This window comes from Trichechus manatus, unplaced genomic scaffold, assembly GCF_000243295.1.
Source record: "Trichechus manatus latirostris isolate Lorelei unplaced genomic scaffold, TriManLat1.0 scaffold00167, whole genome shotgun sequence".
NCBI classification, from domain to species: Eukaryota; Metazoa; Chordata; class Mammalia; order Sirenia; family Trichechidae; genus Trichechus; species Trichechus manatus.
Window position 1 is genome coordinate 19,829 of NW_004444103.1, and position 24,084 is coordinate 43,912.

The 24,084-nt window shown below is 35.2% G+C and overlaps 1 protein-coding gene across 1 annotated transcript in view; it reads left to right on the top strand.

Moving 5' to 3' along the window:
- The window catches only part of POT1 (protection of telomeres 1), a gene marked incomplete at its 5' end in the record, with an annotated part of 40,878 nt that extends 19,716 nt beyond the window's left edge, over positions 1–21,162 (top strand). The window contains 7 exons of the mRNA XM_023740894.1: positions 3,207–3,363; positions 5,598–5,803; positions 8,784–8,919; positions 11,670–11,758; positions 14,993–15,084; positions 16,485–16,590; positions 18,201–21,162. Coding sequence (XP_023596662.1) covers positions 3,207–3,363; positions 5,598–5,803; positions 8,784–8,919; positions 11,670–11,758; positions 14,993–15,084; positions 16,485–16,590; positions 18,201–18,313 — 899 coding nt within the window. The remainder of the gene's footprint in view (positions 1–3,206; positions 3,364–5,597; positions 5,804–8,783; positions 8,920–11,669; positions 11,759–14,992; positions 15,085–16,484; positions 16,591–18,200) is intronic.
- Between the last annotated feature and the right edge of the window lie 2,922 nt (positions 21,163–24,084).

Sequence of the window (24,084 nt, forward strand, 5' to 3'; positions counted from 1 at the left end):
CACCAGTATGTACTCATGGTTTTATAGATAAATACAAAAATAGATAACAGATGTGTGTTTGTGTATATGACTATATCCACGCACATACATTTTCGTACATATACAAGTGTGTGTATGTATGTACAGTTATGAACATGTATATGTGTATATTTTAGCTCTGTCCATTAAAAGATGTAGAAGCAGTGGCACCTGAGTAGCAGTGAGCACACCTGGTGCATAGATCTTGGTTTCTAAATAACATACCCACCTAAAAGGAATCAGGGCTCCTTGGAGAAATAGCAGATTTCAGGGGTGGGACAGGGGACTTGCCAGCTGAGTCTGGAACATTTTGTTGTGCTAGAAAGTAACGAAGTTCTCAGTTAATGATGGAACATATTGAATGGCATAGGTACCAGCTTGAACGGATTCCCACTTGCCAAATCTGGGACAATTTGAGCATCAAAATACATAATAATGGGTCAGAACTCATTGAATAAAGTAGGAATCCATGAGTCCATGTTGATAATAAACAAATAATAGATAGATAGGGTTGAATGGAAAGCTTTGGTTATAATAGAATGACAACTAATGATTGAAAAGGAATAATGAAATTTGAAAAATCACCATTTTGCAACCGTGATAGTAATAATTGATTCAGTTAAGAATCATCAAGAGTTCCTAACTGGTAGGAAGACTCTTGATGAAGGATGGGCTATTTTTATTGTCCCAAGTACCTTCTTATCCATTACATGGGAGAGAAAATAAGTTTACAATGGAGAAACCTGGTGAACACCACCCTAACCAACTGATCAAAGTTGACATCACCAATGACATCATACGCCTCTTGATATCTTGCACTGGGACAAACACGATATCATTTATGTAGCACTCCCGCCAAAAATGCATAGCCTGAATCTGATTATGAGGAAAAGCAGTTTAAAGTAGTTTATTCTACAAAATACCATATTTTTACACAAATAACGCACACCTTCTATGTTTGTTTGCCAACCACATCCCTCCCCTGCAAGGTATTTTCCTAAGCGTGCTATGTTAATTTTTCTTTTTTTAACAGCAACATGTAAAAAAAATTGGCATAGCAGCACTTATGAAAATACCTCACAGGGGGAGGATGAGGTTGGCAAACAAACATAGAAGGCAGGCATTATTTGTGTAAAAATATGGTAAATGACATTTATCAATATCCATGTCATGAAAGATAAAATCTGAGGAACCATTCTACATTAAAGGAGCCCAAAGAGACATGAAAATTAAATGCACTGTCTGGTCTGGGCTTGTATGTTTGACCTGAAAGTAAAATGTTAATAAGAACTTTATGGGGATAATTAGAGAACTTTGAATAATGTCTTGATTAGATAATACTATACATCAATGTTAAATGTCCTGATGCTTAAAATTGCATTGTAGTTGTGTCAATGAGTGTTTTTTTTTTTTTGCTCTTCTGAAATACACACTGAAGTTTTTAGGGATATAGGGACATGATGTCTGAAAATTTTCAAATGACTCAGTAATGTACATATAAACATAAAGACAGAAGTAGAGACATTGATAAGTCAAATACGGCAAAATATTAACAGTTGGTAAATCTTGTGAAGGGTATACAGGAGGTCTTTGTATTATTCTTGCAATTTTTCTTTAAGTTTGAAAAATTTTAAAATAAAAAGTTAAAATTTTTCTCTTAAAACGTGAACTTAAGCAGTTACTACTTCCACTACATAGTATTTTACATTAAGCTGATCAGGTCTGCCTGTGGTCTTTTATTTTAAAAACAGAACAAAAAAAAAATGTTTTGCTATACACCCTTAGCTGTTCGCTCCCTTAAAAGAGAATTTATTCAACAAAGGTTTGGTTAGATTAAAGCTAGGTACAGAAAGGAATAATCCTAACCATTTGAGATTCATAAGGTTTATGCACCAGTTTTATTTTCATAGGAAATGTGTTAAACTGGAATATCTAGCAAGTTGAATAAGGATTTCTGCCTTAAGTTAAGGGTCACCAAAGAATTTTATACTTATCCCAGTATAAACTGGCCAATACTTTCCCAAGCCCTCTTTCCAGAATTAGCTGAGGAGACCCATTTTACTATTTCACAAGTAATTACCCCTAATGCTTTTGTCTGACTTGTTTCCCAATATGACTCCTCTTCCCCCATCTCTTCCTCCCCAGCTCACCACCATAGTGACATTGAATTAGATTTCCCCTAATGTCCCTTCAGAGTCTCTGGGTGGCACAAACCATTAAGCATTCCGATACTAAACAAAAGCTTGGAGATTTGAATCCCCCCAGATGCACCTTGAAGAAAGACCTTGCAACCTACTTACTAAAGATAACAGGCAGCCATTGAAATCCCTATGGAGTGCAGTTCTACTCCAAAACATGTGGGGACACCATGAGTTGAAATCAACCCATTGGCATCTGGTTTGGGCTTTTTTTAAAATACTCCTTCCCATTCTTGAACAATCTATGATTCTAAAAATGTAGTTCAGTAGAGGATTACTAATGTGAAATATCAGAGAGAGGATCCTGTCTGACATATTCTTTAGCAAAGATGTGTTTTGTCACCTTCTTTTGTAGCCAATTCCAATCAGAATCTAAGTGAACTGTTGCTTAACAGATGGCTAAAAGATCAATAATTTAGTGAATATTTTTAAATGCTTAGTAATTAGCATATTATTTTTGTACTTGGTTAAGTAAACCTTGGAAACCCTGGTGGCATAGTGGTTAAGTGCTACGGCTGCTAACCAAAAGGTGGGCAGTTCAAATCCACCAGGCACTTCTTGGGAACTCTGTAGGGCAGTTCTGCTCTGTCCTGTAGGGTCACTGTGAGTCGAAATCAACTTGACGGCAGTGGTTTTTTTAATGGGTTAAATAAACCTTGCTGTTTTCCCTAAGTTAGCCAGGAAATCACCATTACTGCCATTTATAAAAACTTTTTTATACTTCTTGGACAATTAAATTATTTCTTGCCCAACTTATCTAACATTTATTCAGTAGATATTTGTTAAGCACCTACTGTGTGCCTGACTGTGCTAGTGAATCTTGGGTGTATCAGGGAATAAAGACATAATCCTTGCCATCGTGGAGCTGACAGTTAATGTAACCTAAATTAATTAGATTTTATTGTATATATTTGATTCAGGGGATTCATGTCATGAATATTCTTATGATTTTTGTAAATTATTCTGATTTTATCTAAAAACTCTTTACAGTACTTACAGATCATCAGTATTTGGAGAAAACCCCACTGTGTGCCATTTTGAAACAAAAAGCTCCTCAACAATATCGCATCCGAGCAAAACTGAGGTCATATAAGCCCAGGAGACTGTTTCAGTCAGTTAAACTTTATTGCCCTGAATGTCATACACTGTAAGTATTTTCCACAACAGAACAGAAGTTTTCATTTCGTATTATTGGTGTATATATGTGTGTTGTTGTCGTGTGTCATTGAACCGATTCTGACTCATAGAGACCCTATATGACAAAGTAGAGGTGCCCCATAGGGTTTCCTAGGCTGTAATATTTACAGGAGCAGATCGCCAAGTCTTTTCTTCCGTGGAGCCGCCAGTGGGTTCAAACCACTGACCTTTTGGTTAGCAACGCAGAGCTTAACCACTGCGCCACTGGGGCTCCTTGTGTATATATGTGTACATATATGTAATTTTAAATAAGTCCTAGCAAGGAGTAAATTGTGATTTTATATATTGTTATTTTGAAAGAATGGTGATATTTTTTAAGGGAAAGTACTACATTCTTAGAAAATAAATCCTTTTGATTTTTCTTAGTAATAACAAATGAAAGTAGGTACTGTTTTCACGGCTGAAATTGAGCTTAATAGCGCTGATACATGCAAATGAAAAATAACTTGTGAAGATATTTGGGGAGACTGTCTCATTTGTCACAAAAATATCTTCTTAACTATAAACCTTTACTAACTAAAATCCATAGATAGAAAGAATTCCAGTAGTTGATTTCTAATTAAGTGATACCAGAAAGCCTTGTTAGAAATATTTCTGTCCTGCTTAATAACTAGTGTACAGTAAATTTAATTTCACTTTACTTTGGTAATTGGGAATTTCTCAGTGTCTTGAGGTCCTTATTCTAAACATCAGTTATTATATAAATATACAAATAAATGTGTATACAATATTAGAATTAATATATTCTTAGCTTAAGACTGGTAGTGCAGTGGTTAAGAGCTTGACTACTAACCAAAAGGTCAGCAGTTGGAATCCACCAGCCACTCCTTAGAAACCCTGTGGGGCAGTTCTACTCTGTCCTATAAGGTCTCTATGAGCCGTCAACTCGACGGCAACAGGCTTGGGTTTTTTTTTTTTGTTTGTTTAACGCAAGATATAGTCTTAAAATTATTTTTAATCCCTATTTGTCTTTTTCATGGAGTTTGCTTATTTTCCCTTTGAATGTATAAAATGATGTTTTAGAAAATGTAGGTAATTAATATACATTACCAATGACCACATTCCACTAAATATGCATATACAGTTGTAAATACATATATACAATTCTATATATTTGTGTATATGTATGTTTTTATGGTATATTCCTGTGTATTTCTGTCTGTACTAGTACATATTCTCCAAAATGTAAATATAATCCTATTTGGGAGCTTTTTGATAATCAGATCTCCTTAAATAAAATATGAAAGACCTGTCTTCTACCCACTTAAGCTTGAAATGGGTAGTTGAGATTAAAAAGATTAAAATATACCATTCTTGAGGTATTATCAAATTTTGGTTCAGTGAATTATGTAAAATACAGCTTTTTTAAAACCTAACCCCTTGTCCCCTTGTGATCTTTTTTTTTTTTTTTTTTTTTGAACAAAACCATTTCAGAGGGGCTAAGAGATGTTTTAAGGTTATACTGTTGGTGACAGAACTAGGGCAAGAACGTAGACCTTTTGATTCCAGATCATACTCTTTCTGGATATCATGCCTGCTATATCAGACTTAATCACAGGACTTTTTAAAATTATTATATTAAAGCGAGTTGAAATGAATATTGTTTTGTAAAGTAGATGCCCTATGAAAGTGAGATCACCTGGGTGCTGCATGGATATTCAACTGGAGGAAAGGGACAGGGAACTGCTACCTTTTTTTTCCCCACTGGGAAGCTTGGCATGATGACAGAGGCAAAGTTCTCCTCATAGGGTATAGTGTTCTACCAAGGATGGTGGCCGGTTTCCTTGATTTCAAGTTCTGTTGCTTGAACTATTTATTATTCTTCTTATGTTTATATAATCTCCTTTTAAAGAATACTTTGTGGAATATACTATTTTTTAAATTAATGTGAAAAGACATTAATTTCTTAGACTTTTTTAGCTGCTAGAAATAACTATAAGTAATTTTTGTATCGCAGAACCAAGGAAGTGTAATTATGGTGTGTATATACTTAGCCACGAAATATCATCAAATATTTGTCTATTAAAAAAGAATTATTTAATCTGTAAGATCTGAAAATCGAACTTTCTCCATATATTTTTTTAAAAAGTAGATGGCTCTTAAAAGTAGCTGGGTAATTTGTTAAATAAGAATTCTCACGCTTACCTAAGTTATTTTCTATTATTTCATTGTCAATAATCTTAGGCAAGAAGTTCCACATGATGGCGATTTGGATATAATTTTGCAAGAGGGCGCAACTAAAACCCCAGATACCAAACTACAAAATACGTCATTATATGATTCCAATGTCTGGACCACTAACGATCAAGGAGAACGAAAAGTAGCCATTCATTTTGTGAAAAATAATGGTATTCTCCCACTTTCAAATGAGTGTCTAATTTTGATAGAAGGTCAGTTTTTTTATTATATTTTTTACTATCTGATTTTATTAGAATGCTGCTTTTGCATATGTCTTTCTCTGACTATTGTAAAATATATTTTATAGGCAGCCTATTGTATATAAAGTCAAAATCTTGTTAATTTAAATTTAATAAAATGGAGCACATTTTATTTAAAAACTAGATTCAAATATATATATTTGTGTGTGTTTGAATTAAAGAAATTATACATTAAAATCAAGCATTTGCATTTAGCCATGCTGGTTGATTCTTTCACGTAGTCTTGTCAGATCCAAGCTCATGTTGAGTAATAATGAAGAGGCTGCTTGCTTATGTACAGTTGCTCTTAGATTGGCCTCTGGATGTCACTGTTGTTTCATAAAAATAGGATAAAAGCCATTCATTAATATCTAAATCAAGGAAGGGATTGTTGAAACAAGTAAAGATAACTTGACAAGTTTTAAAAGAATGAAATTTTGAGTTACATTTATTTTTACATTTCTTTTCCATATATTTATCTAACATATATTCCATATACATTTAGTTTTTTCAGTGCCAAATTGTGAAGTTTCATTTTTTTCCTTAAAGTTCTTTTTCCTCTTATAACCATGCATAATAAAAGAGAAAAATCTTTCATTTGTATTAGAGAAATATTTGGCTATAGTTTATAAGTGTACCAAGATAAGCTTACTTATTATCATTTTTATTGATGACATTTTTCTATTTATAAAAATAATCATTTAAAAAATTTAGAAAGTATGTATATGTATATATATGAATGCACATGTATATAAACATTGGTATCATTTTCATGAAAATAGCTCTCTTTTTAATACAGTTACAGTGTGCCAGAAACTACTGTAGGTGATTTCTATACATTAATTCATTTGATCATCACAACAACCCTATGTGGTACTATTATATGCTGTTTTTTTATAGATGAGAAAACTGTGGCACAGAGAGGTTAATTCTTTTGCCCAATATGGCTAGTAAGTGGTAGAACTGAGTTGTTTCCTGTTTTTTGACGTAGTAAGTAATTCTGTGATGAACTTTATTTCTCCTTCAATGAAGTGTAATTTTGGTCATAAGGAGGCATTAACTAAATGTTGTTGAGTTACATTCAAGTAAAGCATATTCCCATGTGCACATGCTTTAGCATCATATGAGATGACCTATTCCTCTTCCCTACCAACATGTACTAGCATTTTTTAAAAGTTGGCTATAAAGTGAAATGTGATGTCTTAATCCATTGGCAATATTTTAATCTGTACCATGAGATGCTGTAAATGGAGGTGGGGGGGAACAAAAAAAAGTGGAATAAGACTATTTGTATGCCCTAAAAATAAAGCCATGGCCATGTCATGTTCTATAAGAGCTGTCCTCATAGGGCCAACTAAAAGGATGTCAGGTCTGCCTTAGGGTCCTACTCTGTTATCCTGCCTCTTACAGAATTCTGTATGAAAGCCAAGCTGGCCTTAAAGGTCCAAAGGAAGCTTGAATAAAGAAGCTCCCCTTTAGCCCCCAATCCAGTCTTTAATTACCACTCATCCCACAAACTTCAGTCTCATCTGCTGTTCCTCAATTCCCATCTGACCCTCCAGCCATAGCAAACTGGTGACACGTCCCTAAACCCAGCAGGTTTTTCTGTGCCTCTTTGCCATGCCATTGCTATTCTCTCTCCTGAAAATTTCCTTTCCACTGTTTCTAGAAAAGTAAGCTCAGTAATTACCTTTATTCAGCAATTCATATCAAATAATTAATGAGCACCTACATGTACTAACCACTTTTCTGATTCATAGGGTAGGTTTAAGTGATTCTTATTACTTTGTGCTTTCATTACACACTGTATATAATTCTAGTAGAGCATTTCTCGCCTTGTATTATATATGTGTTTTGTTGTTTCCCTTTTAGACTGTGAGCTTCCTAAGGACAGGGTATATGTTTATTTTAGTCTAGGTATCTTTAGTACCTAGCATAGTACAACTGACATGTAACTGACTCCCAGTAAATTGTACTGAATAACAAAGTTCATCCAGAGTAATAGCACTTTACCTTACAGAGCTGTTAATGGAAGTCAAATGAGAGTATATTTAGAAGCCCTTTGAAATTTAAAAGGGTAACATACTAATGCAAGCTATTTTTATTTTATCATATTTCTGAATATTATACTCAAGCCAAAGGCTCATTGATTGGAATGTTTAGTCCATTTAATTTAATGTACTTAATGATAAGGTAGAATTTACATCTGCCATTTTGTTATTTGCTTTCTATATGTCTTAACATCTTTCTTGTTCCTCTTTTCCTTCCTTATTGCCTTTGTGTTAAATGGATATTTTCTAGTATAGCATTTTAATTCCCTTCTTATTTCTTTTGCTTCTTTTTTCTTTTAAGTTATTTTACTAGTTGTTGCCCTGGGAATTACAGTTAACATCTTAATTTATAAACAATTTAGTTCAGATTAATAACAACTTAATTTCAGTAGTTCATAACTGTGCTCCAATATACCTCCATTCCTTCCCCCTCCTTTGTGTTATTATTTTCATACAAATTACATCTTTATATAAGTCCATCAACACAGTTTTATAATTTGCCTTATGCAGTTGTCTTTTAAATCAGAATAGTGAAAATCTTGTTATACTTTGGCTGTCAGCTTTATGGTTTTTTGATTATTTGAAGCACAGTGTCCCTGGTATAAAAGGAAGATTTGTATAAAGTTAAGAATATTGTTGTTAGCATTTCACAAGCCCTATATTTTACTCAAGTCTCAGCATTTTTGTACAGTAGTATATTTAATCAATGTGCAAGATCCTAACTTTACAAATTATTATTTTTCACAGTAACTGTATTGAATCTCTCAATTTATGACTCTTACTGCCTTTTTCTGTCAGTCCCTTTGGGCCTTTACTATAGTTCATTTGTCACTTAGTAGGGAGGCCATTTTGCCGCATTGTATTTGTGCTGTTTGAAGGGTTTGTTTATTCTTTTTTAACAGGAGGTGCACTCAGTGAAATCTGCAAACTCTCAAACAAGTTTCATAGTGTAATTCCTGTGAGATCTGGCAATGAAGACCTGGAACTCCTTGACCTCTCAGCACCATTCCTTATACAAGGGAATATACACCACTATGGGTATGTTTTAAACTCTGGGCATTTTTAGAATTAAAAACTGTTTCAGTAGTTTTTATTTTTATTATTCTATCCCACTGGTTGGTATATGTTCAGTAGATACTTATTGAATACCAGCTTGTATGTACTAGGTTCTTTTAATTAGCATATGTATTGAAGAGTACATACTAGGTGTAAGGTTACCAAGTTTTTGAACCTCAGCCAGAGAGTAATAACTCATTTGTTTTCTTTTATGAAAATTTAGATGCTAGTTACAGATAAAGTTTCAGAGCTCCATACCTACTAGAAGTGGAGTAATTAAATTCCACAATTTGAACCACTTAGTTAAACAGTTTGTTGCTACTAAGAAATGGAAGATAATAGAATATATTAGGAGCTAGAAAGATTTAGAAGATTTCTTGATTTGGAAGAAGGGGGTGAAAATAAAATATTAACGATCACCCTGGAACTGCTTGGCTTTAAAAAACCTTGGATTACAGAAATACATCTTGTTATACCATCTCACTCCTTTTCCTGTTCCCAGTTGGTAGCACTTGTTACTTCTTGTTGTTGCCATCAGGTTGGCTCAGCATAACAAAACTTTGCTGGTTCTGCACCATTTTCATGATAGTAACACTGTATCAAACAATATTATTTTGTGATCCATAGGGTTTTTATTGGCTAATTTTCAGAAGTAGATCACCAGGCCTTTTTTCCTAGTCTTAGTCTGGAAACACCGCTGAAACCTGTCTACATGGGTGCCGTGCTGGTATTTAAAATACTGGTGGCATAACTTCCAGCATCATAGCAGCGCACAAGTCACCATAGTCTAACAAATTGACTGACAGGTGGTGGTTACATCTCATTGTTGTAAGTGTCTATCTTGATTTAAATTGAAGAATTACATGCTACATTCATATCTCTCTGATTGTGACTTCTAAAGTCTTTGGTAAGCCTGCAGAAATTGCTGTGGGTTTTGTCCCATATACCATATACAAAATTTTACAAAGTTTCAGTCATAAAGTGGAACTAGTGAGCCACTGGGTTGAATCCCTGGGTCATAGCTATTTTTACTCTGAGGTACCTATTGTCCTTGTCTTAGCCTGCGTTCTCTAGAGGAGCAAACCAGTGGTACATATACATAGAGAGAGAGATTTACTTCTAGGAAATAGCTCACGCAGTTATGGGGCCTGGCAAGTCACAAATCCATCAGACAGTTAGTAGACTGGAAACCTCTGCTGGCTTGGCGTTGCAGGGGCTGGTGAATCCAAAATCCGCTGGTCAGTTGGCAGGCTGGAGACTTCTGCAGGCCTCCATCCTGAGAACCAGAGGTCACGTGATAAGAAGAGTGCAGGATCAAGAGAGAGAGACCAAGCTTTGCCAGAACATCCACTTACATACTGGAGGCACGCCTTACCCTAAAGAAACTCCCCTTTCAACTGATTAACTGATCACGTCATGGAAAGTGATTGTATTATATTATATCAAGGAAAAGCAAACAGTCCAGTGTCTGCCCCACCACTGAGAATCATAGCCTAGCCAAGTTGACACATAACATTAACCATCACAGTCCTTAGTTATATTTCTTATTGGACTCATGACCTCAAAGTCAGTTTCATCAAGATTTACCCACCAGTTAATTAAAAAATAAAAACCCATGAAATTCTGTTTTCTTTTGTTTTGACTCTTCTCCTTGTTAGCTATGTGACTTAGAGCAAGTAGCTAATCTTGCGTATGTTTCAGTTATTTAATTTTAAAAATGAGAATAGTAATAAAACCCATTCTACCTAGTTGTTGTGAGGATTAAACAAAATAATGCATTTAGCAGAGTTTTTGGCACATTGTGCAAAATACATTTAATAGTCTTTTTTCCTGCAGATAATTTTGTTGTTGCTGTAGCTGCTGCTGATTTATCCGATACCTTAGTTTCCTTATTAAAATACTTTTATCTAGTCAGTAATGTTTTTTAATTATTTATTTCTGTTAGAGATGAAATATTTATATATTTGAAGAGTGGAAAGGGGGATAAAATTTTTATATTTTTATGTTTTTATTCAAGTGTATTTTTAAAGTATATTTTCTGATCAACATCTCATAAACATTATGATACATAGTCAAGCAAAAAATAAATTACTTATAATTAAAATATGTTTTATGTAAGTAAAGCCAAATCCTTATACTAAATTCTGTACAATTTTAGTATATTGTATAATTTTTTATTTTATTACAAAAGATAGCTCTAGTATTAGGCAACAGAAACTAATAACCTCTGAATGTGTTTATTAAAAAGATTAAATACCCAAAATCTTAGTAGGATTGACTGTTTTAGACAAAAAAGATTTTCACCTAGTAGCTGCATTTAATTGAGACTTTGGCTGATAAATATTGCTCAGAGACATAAAATTAAAGAGCCTTTACAGATGATCTCCTTCAACTTTTTCATTGTACCAAATATGGAAATTAAGAGCCAAATCGATTAAGTAACAATCTGAACCCTGGCACCCAGTCTCCTTATTCTCCATTTAGTATTATTTATTCTGACTCATGCTATTTTTTTATTTGCTTTTATGTAGAAAGCATATTTTTTGATAATTCTTTATTTGAAACAAGGACATTACAATACAGAAGGTGCACACTCTTTTGTTTAATAACTTACTTTTTAAGCTGTGCATGTTTGAACAGCAAAACTAAATTATAATTACATTGGTTATAATAAATGAATTATATAATAAATTATTTTTAAGTATTTGTTTTTTTTCTTTTATTAATTGCAGATGTAAACAGTGTTCCAGGTTGAAATCAATACAAAATCTAAATTCCCTGGTTGATAAAACATCATGGATTCCTTCTTCTGTGGCAGAAAGTTAGTAAAATTTGCATATCCTACAATTTTAACTGTATAATGCCATCTCACTGATTTATATTTCAGTATTTGTGAATATAGTAAAACCAGAGCAAAGGCTGAGCTGAAGTTTAACTTTCCTTATTTAAAACCATTCACAGTGATTGTAATAAAAGTGTGCATGTTTAAAATACTTGCAAACTCACTTTCAAGCTTCTGCCAGTATTTTTAATCATAATACGTATTTTAATATCCAGTAGTTTGTTTTAGCATTAATCATAAATACAGGTTCTGAAAAATCTCTCCAGTTCATAATATCTTGGGATGGAAAAGGATTTTAGAGAAAGCAATTACAACTTTTCACCTATTACAAGTCTTTAGCTTGAACAATAAAAATCTTTTTATAACATATACTTAACTGTGGTCATCCAACCTTTGCTTAAAGCACTTCCTGTGACAGCTGCAGCAGTTTGCCATTGAGTCAATTCCGACTTACAATGACCCTATATGACAGAGTAGAACCGCTTCATAGGGTTTTGTAGGCTATAATTTGTTTTGATTCTTTTTCTTTCTTTATTGTACTTTAGATGAAGGTTTACAGAGCAAATTAGTTTCTCATTAAACAATTAATATACATATTGTTTTCTGACACTTGTTGCCAATCCCACGACATGTCAACACTCTCCCTTTCTCGACCGTGGGTTCCCTGTTACAGCTTTCCTGTCCCCTCCTGCCTTCTTGTCCTTGCCCCTGGGCTGGTGTGCCCATTTGGTCTCATTTTGCTCTATGGGCCTGTCTAATCTTTGACTGACAGGTGAACCTCAGGCGTGACTTCAGTACTGAGTTAAAAACATGTCCAGGGGCCATACTCTCGGGGTTTCTCCAGTCTCTGTCAGACAGTAAGTCTGGTCTTTTTTGTGAATTAGAATTTTGTTCTACATTTTTCTCTAGCTCTGTCCGGGACCCTCTATTGTGACCCCTCTCAGAGCAGTTTGTGGTTGTAGCTGGGCACCGTCTAGTTGTACTGAAGGCTGTGGTAATTGTAGTCCATTAGTCCTTTGGACTAATCTTTCCCTTGTGTTCTTGGTTTTTTTTCATTCTCCCTTGCCCCAGACGGGGTGGGATGAGTGGAATATCTTAGATGGCCACTCACAAGCTTTTAAGACCCCAGATGCTACTCACCAAAGTAGGATGTAGAACATTTTATTTGTAAACTATGTTATGCCAGTTGAGCTAGATGTCCCCCGTCCCCAGCCCTCAGCCCAGTAACTCAGTCCCGCAGGGAGTTTGGATGTGTCTATGAAACTTCCATGACCTTGTCTTGATCAAGTTGTGCTGACTTCCCCAGTATTGTGTACTGTCTTACCCTTCACCAAAGTTACCACTTATCTATTGTCTAGTTAGTGTTTTTCCCTCCCCACCTTGTTACTATCAAAGATTGTTTTTTTCTGTGTGTAAACCTTTTCATGAGTTTTTATAATAGTGATCTCATACAGTATTTGTGCTTTTGTGATTGACTTATTTCATTCTGCATAATGCATAGGCTGTACTTTTTATGGGAGCGCATCTCCAGGTCACTGGCGGGTTTGGACCACTGACCTTTCCATTAGCAGCAGAGCACTTCACCATTGCACCACCAGGGCTCCTTTCTAGTGACAGAGTACTTATTCTGTTGCAAGGCAGCATGTTCCTGCCATTTAGGTAGTTCTTAATTGGAAGCGAAATCTGCCTGCCTGTAACTTTAACATGGGCCAACTTCTCAGAGTATATCTATTCCCTCAGAGTATATCTATTACTCAGAGTATATTACTCAGAGTATATCTGTTACTCAGAGTATATCTATTCCCTCTTCTGTAAGATAAACAGACTGTGCATTAGAAGATATCTCTCAGGCCTCCACTGAGTCTTTATTTCTCCAAGCAGCCACCCCTGCTTCCTTTGGCACTTTCCATACTTGTTAATGTTTTCTTTCTTCTCCTCAGTAAACATCCCACTTTACCTATGCTCTTCTCAAAGATTGGCATTCCAAGCTAGACATAGGGCTCCAGATATAGTTTGGCCAGTTCACAATATAATGAAAACCATTATTAACCTAAAACCGGACACTCCTACTTGCCTGAAATTTCATTGCATGCATATTTATTAGTATAACCAAAAAACAAACCTGTTGCCATCAAGTTGATTTTGACTCATAGTGACCCTATAGGACAGAGTAAAACTGCCCCATAGGGTTTCCAAGGAGTGGCTGGGGGCTGCTGACCTTTTGATTTGCAGCCCAGCTCTTAACCACTGTGCCACCAGGGTTCCATTTATTAGTATACTTTGGTTTTGTTTTTTCTTTCTCTCTTAATCCAGCTGTATGATACTGCTGTCTCATATTAATTTGTGGTCCAGTGAAGTTCCAGGTTACTTTCACATAAGCTACCCAGCCTATTCTTAATGCAATTGTTTATTTATTTGGTCCCTCAGGGTGGGTTTCAAGTTTGTCTTTCTTGTTTTTAACTCAGAGTTTTAACCTATTCACACCTTTTTGAATCCTAAAAGTCAATCTGTAGTAACAGTTCCTATCATATTCACATGCCTAGTTCATTCTTCTTACTTGCTTTTCATGGGTAGAAGATAATATTCCATTTTATACGTATATTGTGTGTCTTCCATTACGAAAAACAAAGATGTTCATCTTAATATATGAATTTTTATATGATTTAGGATCTCTTTAATTTCTTCTTTCTTCCTAATCTTAGCAAATTATGAAATCCCAGATTCTAAAATTTTTGTCCATTTAACGAGAAGCTGTCTCTTAAAAAATAACAAATGATTCCTTATGGTTTTAATGCAAAGAGGATAGACATGTTATAAAATCATAAATATTGAATTGTATGCTATTTTTAGAATATTCTGATATTTAAATTTTGTCTTCCATAAGGCTAGCATGTAATTAATTGCATTTCATGAATCAGTTTTTATGGTTTTTATCATGGTCTCTCATTTTAAAGATACATTATATTAATATTTAATCAAAGATTCAATTGCTTGTAATATTTATGAAATATTGTCACTGTACAGGTACAGTGTAATGTTCCAAAATGATTCTGCAAAATGAGCTTAATATAGTGGTGTGTGTGTAAGTTTTTCTTTTATCTCATGATTTATTTTAGCAATCAAAGTAGGTGCATACTATCATAAAACAATTTTTACTTTACCTTGAATATAAGAAATACTGACTCATGGTTTGATCTTTTTTTCCTTCACTAGTACTGGGTGTTGTACCCCTCCAATATGTGTTTGTTATGACATTTACTTTTGATGATGGAACAGGAGTTCTGGAAGCTTATCTTATGGATTCTGTAAGTAACAGAGATAGTAAACATATTTAGCTAAAAAATAGTGTGTTTTGTAAAATTTTGATACCTTTATACTTATTTTATTCCTGAAAGGATTTAAGGCAGCTTGAAAGAATAAATAAAATAAGATGGCATGAATCTTAATTTGCATGTGTATTTATCTCATTTCTGATTTGACGTTTTAAGTCTTAAAATTGAATAGTGAAAAGTTGAAGAATAGGTATCTGAGGAGTCATTCTCCATACCATGCAGAAATTCTGCTTCAGGGGCCAAAAGGCAGAGGCATGGCCATACCATCTAGGCGTTGTCTGTAGTCAGCATTTCACTGTCCTTTTTTAAGCCTCCACATTTCATAGTCTAGAGAACAAAGTTACTTTAACTGGGAGGTTGTTGTCAATGTGTGAAGTTAGGGTGCAGTCCATAAGACCACCTTTACTGCTGACACCACATCAGCCAAGGGAAGAGACGTATAGGGCAGAGTCCAGGAAAGCTCCAGACGGAGCTTCCAGTCGTCCTTTCTCTGTGAAGTCATGGACGTTTTTAATACATGAGGAGTATTGCCCACAGGGAACGCTTACCCAAGCCTTGTTGTCCAGAGTTTTGATTAGTCATGGTTGAATGCTCACAGGGCTCATCTCAGTCTCCAACCCTTCTGGAGGGCAAGCTGATACTATGTGCCCTAAAACCCCTGCCCTAAATTGTCTTGTTAGACTCTAGGTATGACCCAAGGCCCCGGACAAAGACACTCCTATCAGGCATGATATTCCAGGGGCTTAGAGATTACCTCCCAGAAGACAAGGGCAAAGGCCAGACCTCATTTGGGGCAGTGTTAGAGTTTTTACTACACACATTGGGAAAGGCATGAGGTTTCCAGTGGGATTAAGAGGAGAATTTTTCACCCACCTACCCAATTTATTTATCCATTTTTAATAAATATTTAATGAGCACCTGCTGTGTGCCACGTGCTGCTGTATATGATGGGGATACAGTAGTGAGCAAAGCAAGTAAAATCCCTTCCCTCCTGAAGCTATAATCTAATGGGGGAGGTAAAAATTAAACATAAATACATACCATATGTTATACCCTTTTAAACTTATTACTCGATTTACACAAAGAGAATAGTCAGCTCACTTTTTTTTAATCCTCATTTTTATCATTTTAAGTCAAAGAAATTTAGCTTGATTGTAAAATACCTGAAAGCTGTTTGTAGATTAATGTAGTAAATCAGATTTCAAAGTTTATACCAGCACTGTAATTTACAAATCCAGTAATCTTGATAGAGTGAACTAGTCTAGATTATTTTAGTTAATTAGAAAATATTGAAACGCTTTTTTATTAGTTATATTTTAAATAAAGAGCAACATCATTTCCTTTTTTTCTATCATATAATTTTATTTTTATAGGACAAATTCTTCCAGATTCCAGCATCAGAAATCCTAATCAATGATGACCTTCAGAAAAGTATGGATATGATCATGGATATGTTTTGTCCTCCAGGAACAAAAATTGGTAGGCAATAATATTTTAATCCTAGTCTCTTTTTTTTTTAAATAGCACCTAGCTTATATCTAATCTGTGGACTTTTAGAAGTATGAATATTTTTTAAATCTGAATCTAAATGAATTACTAAGTAGTGAGTGATTACTGTATGATAATGTTGTAATTATTTGGAAGTAAAATAAAGCCAAGCAGTTTTGATCAAAGGAACAATAAACACTGTATTTATGCATACAAACATTTTCATTGAAATTATACCAGTTAGAGATGAGATTTTGGCAAGAAACATTTTCTGTAAACTCCATTTAGCCAATTTAATTCATTGATGAATTTTCTTTTCAATCTTAACTAGTTTCAAATTTTACAAGTTTTTATTTACTAATTATTTTTATTGCTATAGTTTTCTGTATAATATAAGCATTTGATTCATCAACCATGTATTTTCAGGTCAGATTGTACTCATTACACCTACTGCCACAGATTTCCTTCTGTGGCTGTTATTTCTATTTATGTTGAAACTTGCAGATCTAAATTATATTAAGACAATTTAGTTCTTCTAACAATTTTTCATCAGTAATAAATTTTACCAGCTGCAGATTTAGCTGTTGTTGGTTTAACTTTTACATGTTATTTTTAGTCAGACTTTATTTTCCCTTGGTCAGTTTTTGCATTTTGTAAGAATTCCAAAAAGATAGGAGTTTTTTTCATCCATAAAAGTTTAACTTTTATACCTTTATTTATTGCCAGTTTTAATTTGTGTTGGCTATTTTTTCTGAGAGCAAAAAATATTAGTGTGTTTTTTTTAAACGTTTCCTACTGCTGAACATTTAGATTGTTTCTAATTTTTCACCATTGTAAGTAAAGTTTCGTAAATTCCTCTCATTTTTAATCTAATTGTGGAAATAAAACATCATATCAAAAAGCATGGGCCTGATAGGCTATTGATACATACCACCAGATTGCTTTTGAAGACTGTTTTACCTATTTATAGTCATACCAGTAGTATAGCACAGTGCCTGTCTCACTTCACTCTTGCCAGTGTTGAGTACTATATTGGATGTCTCTAACACCAGAACTTGAGGAAACATAAACTTTTCTAGAAGTTATAAGTAAATTTACCATGGTCATAACCAGAGCTTGGAAATGGCATCTATTGCTTCTGTCATTGCCAGGGCTCAGTACCTGGTACCTAATGGGTGTGTCATCCAACAGGTGCAAGGGCTTGAGTTGATTTGAAGTTCATGTTGAGTTTCTTTCCAGTTAATCAAGAAAAGACCAGGGGTGGTTAATAAGCAGTCAGCAATTAAAAAAGGAATAAAAGTTGGGGATGAAATAACTTAATACCTTAGCTATCACACATTTTGAAAACTCCAGATTTAATCACATTTATCTGTTGTTGGGGAAAAAACATTCAAATTAATCATGATTGCTTCAAAACAATAATATGAATCCAATGTGTATTTGGAAGAGTGGATAATGTTAAATTTCCTAAGTGCATTTTGCTTTTCAAGCTACATTGAATATATGTTAAATTTTCTAGTTAAGCTGTATGCTTAGATACATATTTCAGAGGTATATGTTTAGTTTTAATGGTTAAATAACATTTTCTTTTTGATTTGTAGATGCGTATCCATGGCTGGAATGCTTCATCAAGTCATATAATGTCATCAGTGGAACAGAACAGAAAATTTGCTATCAGATTTTTGACACAATGGTTGCAGAAGATCTTATCTAATATTGCCACCTAGCTTAGCATATGTAGAATATTGTAATTTTAGAAAGTATTACTATTTATATGAGATTGTTATAAAACACATGAGATTTAGCTCTTAGATTTAGTTTTGAAATACAGTCTATGTCTCCATTTTAACGACTATTTAAATTTTTTTTGACATATAGACATTGTGTTGTTATCTTAATGCCTTCCTGTTAGTATGTTAGAAACGCCCCTCCTGCTCAGAATATCCAGCATGATGGTTCCCAGGGGTGTAAACAAAAAACAGATACGAGTTTATAAGTATATAGGAGAACTGTGCTTTCATTTACTTTCTGCAGTCCTTTTGGAGAAGCTGTTTTGTTCACTAAAAATCATTTTTCCGGTTGAGTTTTCTGTCTCTCAGCTACTAATTCCCCCTCTGTCCTTCATCCCACACTGGCCTTCATTTCCTGCCTGGATTCTCACGTCAGCAGTGTTGATGGTTTTAGCATGGGCATGGGATTAGAAAATGCCCTTACTTTAAATCTCTTAGCTTTTACTAAGTGCAAGGTAAATAGCTGCTAGTGGGTTTGTTTTGCTTTGTTTTGTTTTGCTTTTGTCCAGAGCAGCCTGTTAAACAAGTACTGCTTATAGAAGTGTTTCTTTAAATGAACTACAGTAAACTTAAATGAGTGATTTGCTTTAAGTGGAAGTGGCAGAATTGTTTGTTTAGGTACTGACAGTGACATTTTAGGATAATTATGTGCTTTGATTGCGTGTTTCTCTCCATGCTGTTAGCAGTTAGTCCATTCCACCTCCATCTAATAAAGTGGTCAGATTTAGAATGTTAGTTACTTAAATCATGTTACCCTTCTTGTTTGTTTGTTTGTTATATAAAATACCTATATCACAGGCTAAACGTCAGATGAGCTGTTAACTCAGTATAATAATCTAATTTTTACCAGACAAGGTTTTTCAAATTTAAAATCATGACTATGCAGTTTTATACAAACATTACTGTATATTTGTATATAATATGTATATTATATATGTTACTAAAGACTGAAATGCAGATCTGCCTAGTTCAGTATTAGTGAAGAATAAATAAATACACACATTTTAACTGTTTCATTTATTTGTCCCAGGTTGAGCTGAGGCACGATATGAGGGAAAGAATCATAGCAGGTATGTCTATATAGAAAATATTTCTGGCTGTTATATACCAGGTACTGTGCTAAGTACTTCACATGTATCTGACCTTACAACAACCAATTTTCCTGATAATTGATAATGGAGGCTTGATTGATAAGCTAGCTTTACTAAGTGCTAGAGTCAGTGCTTGACATCAGATACCTCTGTTCAGAGCCTGCGCTGTTAACCACTTCAGGATTCTGGAGCAAAAGCTATCATGGAGTTGACTGCAAATGAGTGCTGCCTTAAATAGTTGAAGTAATACTGGAAATACAACAGGAGGCAGTGATAATGTTTTCCTACACTATCAGAAGGCTTTTAATAATCTGTCAAGAAAAGGGGTTGAATATCTGATTTCCTCTCTCATAGTAACCCTAAATTCTACTTCCTGTATGCTGGAGCACATCTCTAGACCTAACTGCCCGTCTCCCATCGTAGCTGAGCTGTATCAGTTTGTTTGAGACAGTGAGAGAGACTGAGGCTGCTGTTTTGGGCATGTAAACTCTTGGTTTGAAACGTTTTTCAGGGAAAAACTTTAAAAACCCTTCAGCTGAACATATGAGTTTCAGTATCTACGATGTGCTAGCGATACAGAGGTGAGATAGATAATTTCTCTGCCTTCAGGAGGTACTCAGTCTAGAAGAGTAAGAGTCAAAAGTGTATCAGCTTCTCATTGTGAGCCTGAGGCAACTCCAAGCTTACAAAGGAAAACTCTTACAAGTGTTCGAGAAGATAAGTCATTTCTCTTTTTCTTTTCTTTTTTTTTTTCCCAAACAAACTCCCCACATTGTCATCATTTGTTTTGTTTTGGTTTCTCTTACCCCCACCCCCTCCACTTTTCAGTTTTGAACAATAAAAATCCCCTTCAGCACCAGTGTGTATCCCATGGAAATGTATGTGCCTACCTTATCCTAATCGTGAACCTGGAGCGATAGGCAAGTTCAGCAACTAGACTGCAATTTATTGTGCTTAGATTCGAGCCCTGTTTCCTGTGTTTGGCAGACTTATAACTTAGGTAGCTCAGCTGTATTGTTGTAGAAACTCCACTTATTTCCAAAGCCTGGTTCTCAGACTGAATTGATTCATCATTAAAATCAAAATGCTCAGCGTTAGCTGCTACCCCGTGGTTTCTTGCCAAGTTTTTTGCTTGTTTTTCCGCTTAGTTACAGTCTCCAGACAAATATAGAAAACTGTGTTGAGTGCAGTGAGATGAGAATAATAGTATTTTGGACATGTATTTCCTATTCAGTGGAGAAGTGATTGCCTAGCTTTCTGATTTACAGACTCCAAGTCTCAGTGGCAGGAGATGCAGGCAGTGTGATAGAGGGAGGAGGGAAGTATGCCCCAACACCTTCAGAGCCAGAGAGTTTATTCTATTTCACAGCAAAACATGGGTCAACTAATTATGATTTTCCATTGAACTCTTAAGTCCTATTTTTAGTGCAGTCCTCTCAGTTTCTAGCAGTAGGTTAACCATAAATCTTATTTTCTCTAGAGCTTTTTAATTTTTTTCCCTTGTGTTTTCATAGATATGTTAACAGGAAGTTGAGAGAGAATATGTCGTGGGATTGTTGGAAAGCCTCATTCCACCTTAAAACAGAATTATCTAGTATGTTGTTGTTGTTAGGTGCCGTCGAGTTGATTCCGACTCACAGTGACGCTATGTACAGCAAAGCAAAACACTGCCCGGTCCTGTGCCATCCTCACAATCGTTATTATGCTTGAGCTCATTGTTGCAGCCACTGTATTAATCCATCTCATTGAGAGTCTTCCTCTTTTCTTGCTGACCCATCCATCTACTTTACCAAGCATGATGTCCTTCTCCAGGCACTGATCCCTCCAAATAACATGTCCAAAATGTGTGAGACGAAGTCTCGCTATCCTTGCTTCTAAGGAGCATTCTGGCTGTTATCTAGTATATGTTTTGTAAAATATTCTTATATACTCTATAGCCAGTAGTATTCAGAGGCTGCTGTTCTTTTGAGTCTTTGGCTAATACTTCCTTTGTGCTACAAAATAATTTTGTAGGTCCTATGTCAGGATCTGTAAAATGATATTTTCCCTCCAGTTGCCCTGGAGAAGGTCATCTGTCTAGTTCTAGTATTTGCCAACGGACGTGATGTGGGGATTTCTCTTAACCCCTTTTATGGTCAACGACGATACTGGTAGACTCTCCCTTTCAGATTTAAAATTATATAAATTTTAAAATGTAGGTTATGTGCAGCCTCTTCCTCCATTGCCAGTTTATGCAGCATTCTTTTTTTTTTTTTTTAAATACTCCATAGGATTGTCTCTTGTCCCTGCACCATTCTGTATGGGGAAGAGAATGCATGTCTTAGAAAATCTGAGGCAGTCAGTTACTCTTTATCTAGATGCAGTAATGAAAACTGCACTGCTTCCAGGCTCTTTCTGTGGCCGCCATCAATTATAGTGCTTTATATGAAGGAAGTATACATGCCAAGGTCCAATGCATCATTTCTTTTTACCTCTGGTCCTGTGGCACACTGGGAGTTGTTTCCAAGGGAATATAGACATATTGATGGAATGAAAGAAGCTGAATATCTCTCTGTCTGCCTTAGAAAGCAGTCTCCACACGATAGAGCACTGGCTGCTCACTTTCCTAATCAGTGTAGATCCTGTGCCTTAGCTAGTTGGAGGCCACAGGAACGGGCCAAATCTTTGGCTGCCCACTTCCCAGCTGACTGTGCAGTTTCCTTTCAGAAGTCAAAGCATGTATTGGCCATTACTTGTGACTCTCAGTCCAGCCAATTCTCTTCTACACTTTCCAGAAGCTTTCTTGGTCTCCGGAAAAGAGCTACATTCTTCTGGGTATTTTCAGTGTTGTTTTAAATGTTGACCTTCTTGGATTTCATCAAGTTTTGTTTTTATCTACCGTATTTTTTTTATAATAAAAGTAATTGGTACTTGTAAGATTTTGAAACAACATAGAGTCTATAAAGTTAATCTCACTCTTGCCCTAACCAGGACCCCAGTTTGGGGTATAATTTTCCTGACTTCTTCCCTAAGAACATGTGCATATTATGTGTATACATACATTTTTTCAAATAGCATCACACTAAAAATATAGGCCTGCAACTTTGGTCACTTTATATAATGAACTTTTTTCATGTCGTTACACATAGAGGGAGAAACTCATTGTTTCTTAGAGCATAAGTAACTTTTTAGTGGGTATTCTCCAATTATTTCACTTTCTGTTTCTATAGTGGTTTTTTGTCTGCTTAGATGTTCTGTTTTTTATTGTGCCAATTTTGGAATTTTACATTTCTATAAGAGTATATCCATGTTACCTATTTTCCTGAATTTATTATATTATAGTTATCCATGATATTATTTTATTATTTCTTTAATCTGTATTTTGTCTGGTATCATTTCCCCTTTAAATGAACCTGGAGCCCCTGGGACCTGGTTTCACTATGTCTCCTGGAGGTTTTCAGTTGATCAGATTCTTGGAGGACTGCCCAGACTTGTAGAAGTCTGGAGGTGAATATACAGCTCAGGACTCTTCTTGACATAGTTGTCTTGAAATATTCTTTCATGCTTAGAACTCATTTTGCAGAGTACAATGTTAACGTAAGAAGGTAGAACACCTGTCTGCAGTGCTTTTCCTTAGGGAATTCAGGCTTTCTGAAGGGAAGGCTGTGATGGGTCACACTGAAGTCCTGACTTCATCTTACGGGAAATAAAAAATGTCTCTTCTTGAGCTGGCCCCTCAGGATCTCTGAATGGTGTCAGAGCCACCTACCATTCCAGGAAAAGAGTCCTAGTCAGCTAGTTAAATCTGAGCATAAAGATTTTTCTTCTTTTCCCTCTGGTACTTGGAAGTAGTATTGGAACCCACCCAGTAGGAACTTACCAATGCGCTCAGGTATGTGAGACTTACGTCTTCTGGCAGACAGGAAACGAATCAGGAGCACTACATATTATTTTTCCTTGCAGTATTGTGATTTAAGCTGTCAGGAAATTCAGGATCGGTTAGGGTTTCAAAGTGATGATCATTTTACATGGAGATAAATGTCTCTTCCATTCAGGACGCATGTGATGGGTTGAGAAGTGTTAGCTATCAATTACAATGATAAGGATAATGCATCAGTGTATATGGGAGCTCTCCCTCAGATGCGCCAGTTGGTGAAACATGGATAGTTCAGAGACTCCTCTGCTATTTTTAGACTATAGTAACATCTTAATGTCTCTTTTTTTTTTTTTTTTCCTTCTCATTGAAATCTAGGCCACAAAGTCACATTGGTGTATGGGTGTGTTTTTTTAATTCTCTGCCTTGAGTTTGCTTTGCAGGATACAGTGTTGGAATTTACTTGACCACCTAGTTAACAACCTCCAAATAAAGAAATTTACAACTTGTGTGAAGTTTCTTTTTAAAAGCTTGGAGCATGTATTTGTTGAAAACCTTAACCTTCCTATTATCTGTAAATAAAATATTCCATCAAACATTGTTGCCGGCTTTAAGCAGGTACCTTTTTGTATCCAGTCCTGAAGCTGTGGTATGTATGTGCCTTCTTTCATTCTTCTATACCTTCAGAATGATTTTTCCCTTCTTGGAAATATGAACTCCCCGATAAAAGCCAGTTTGTCTCCACATATAA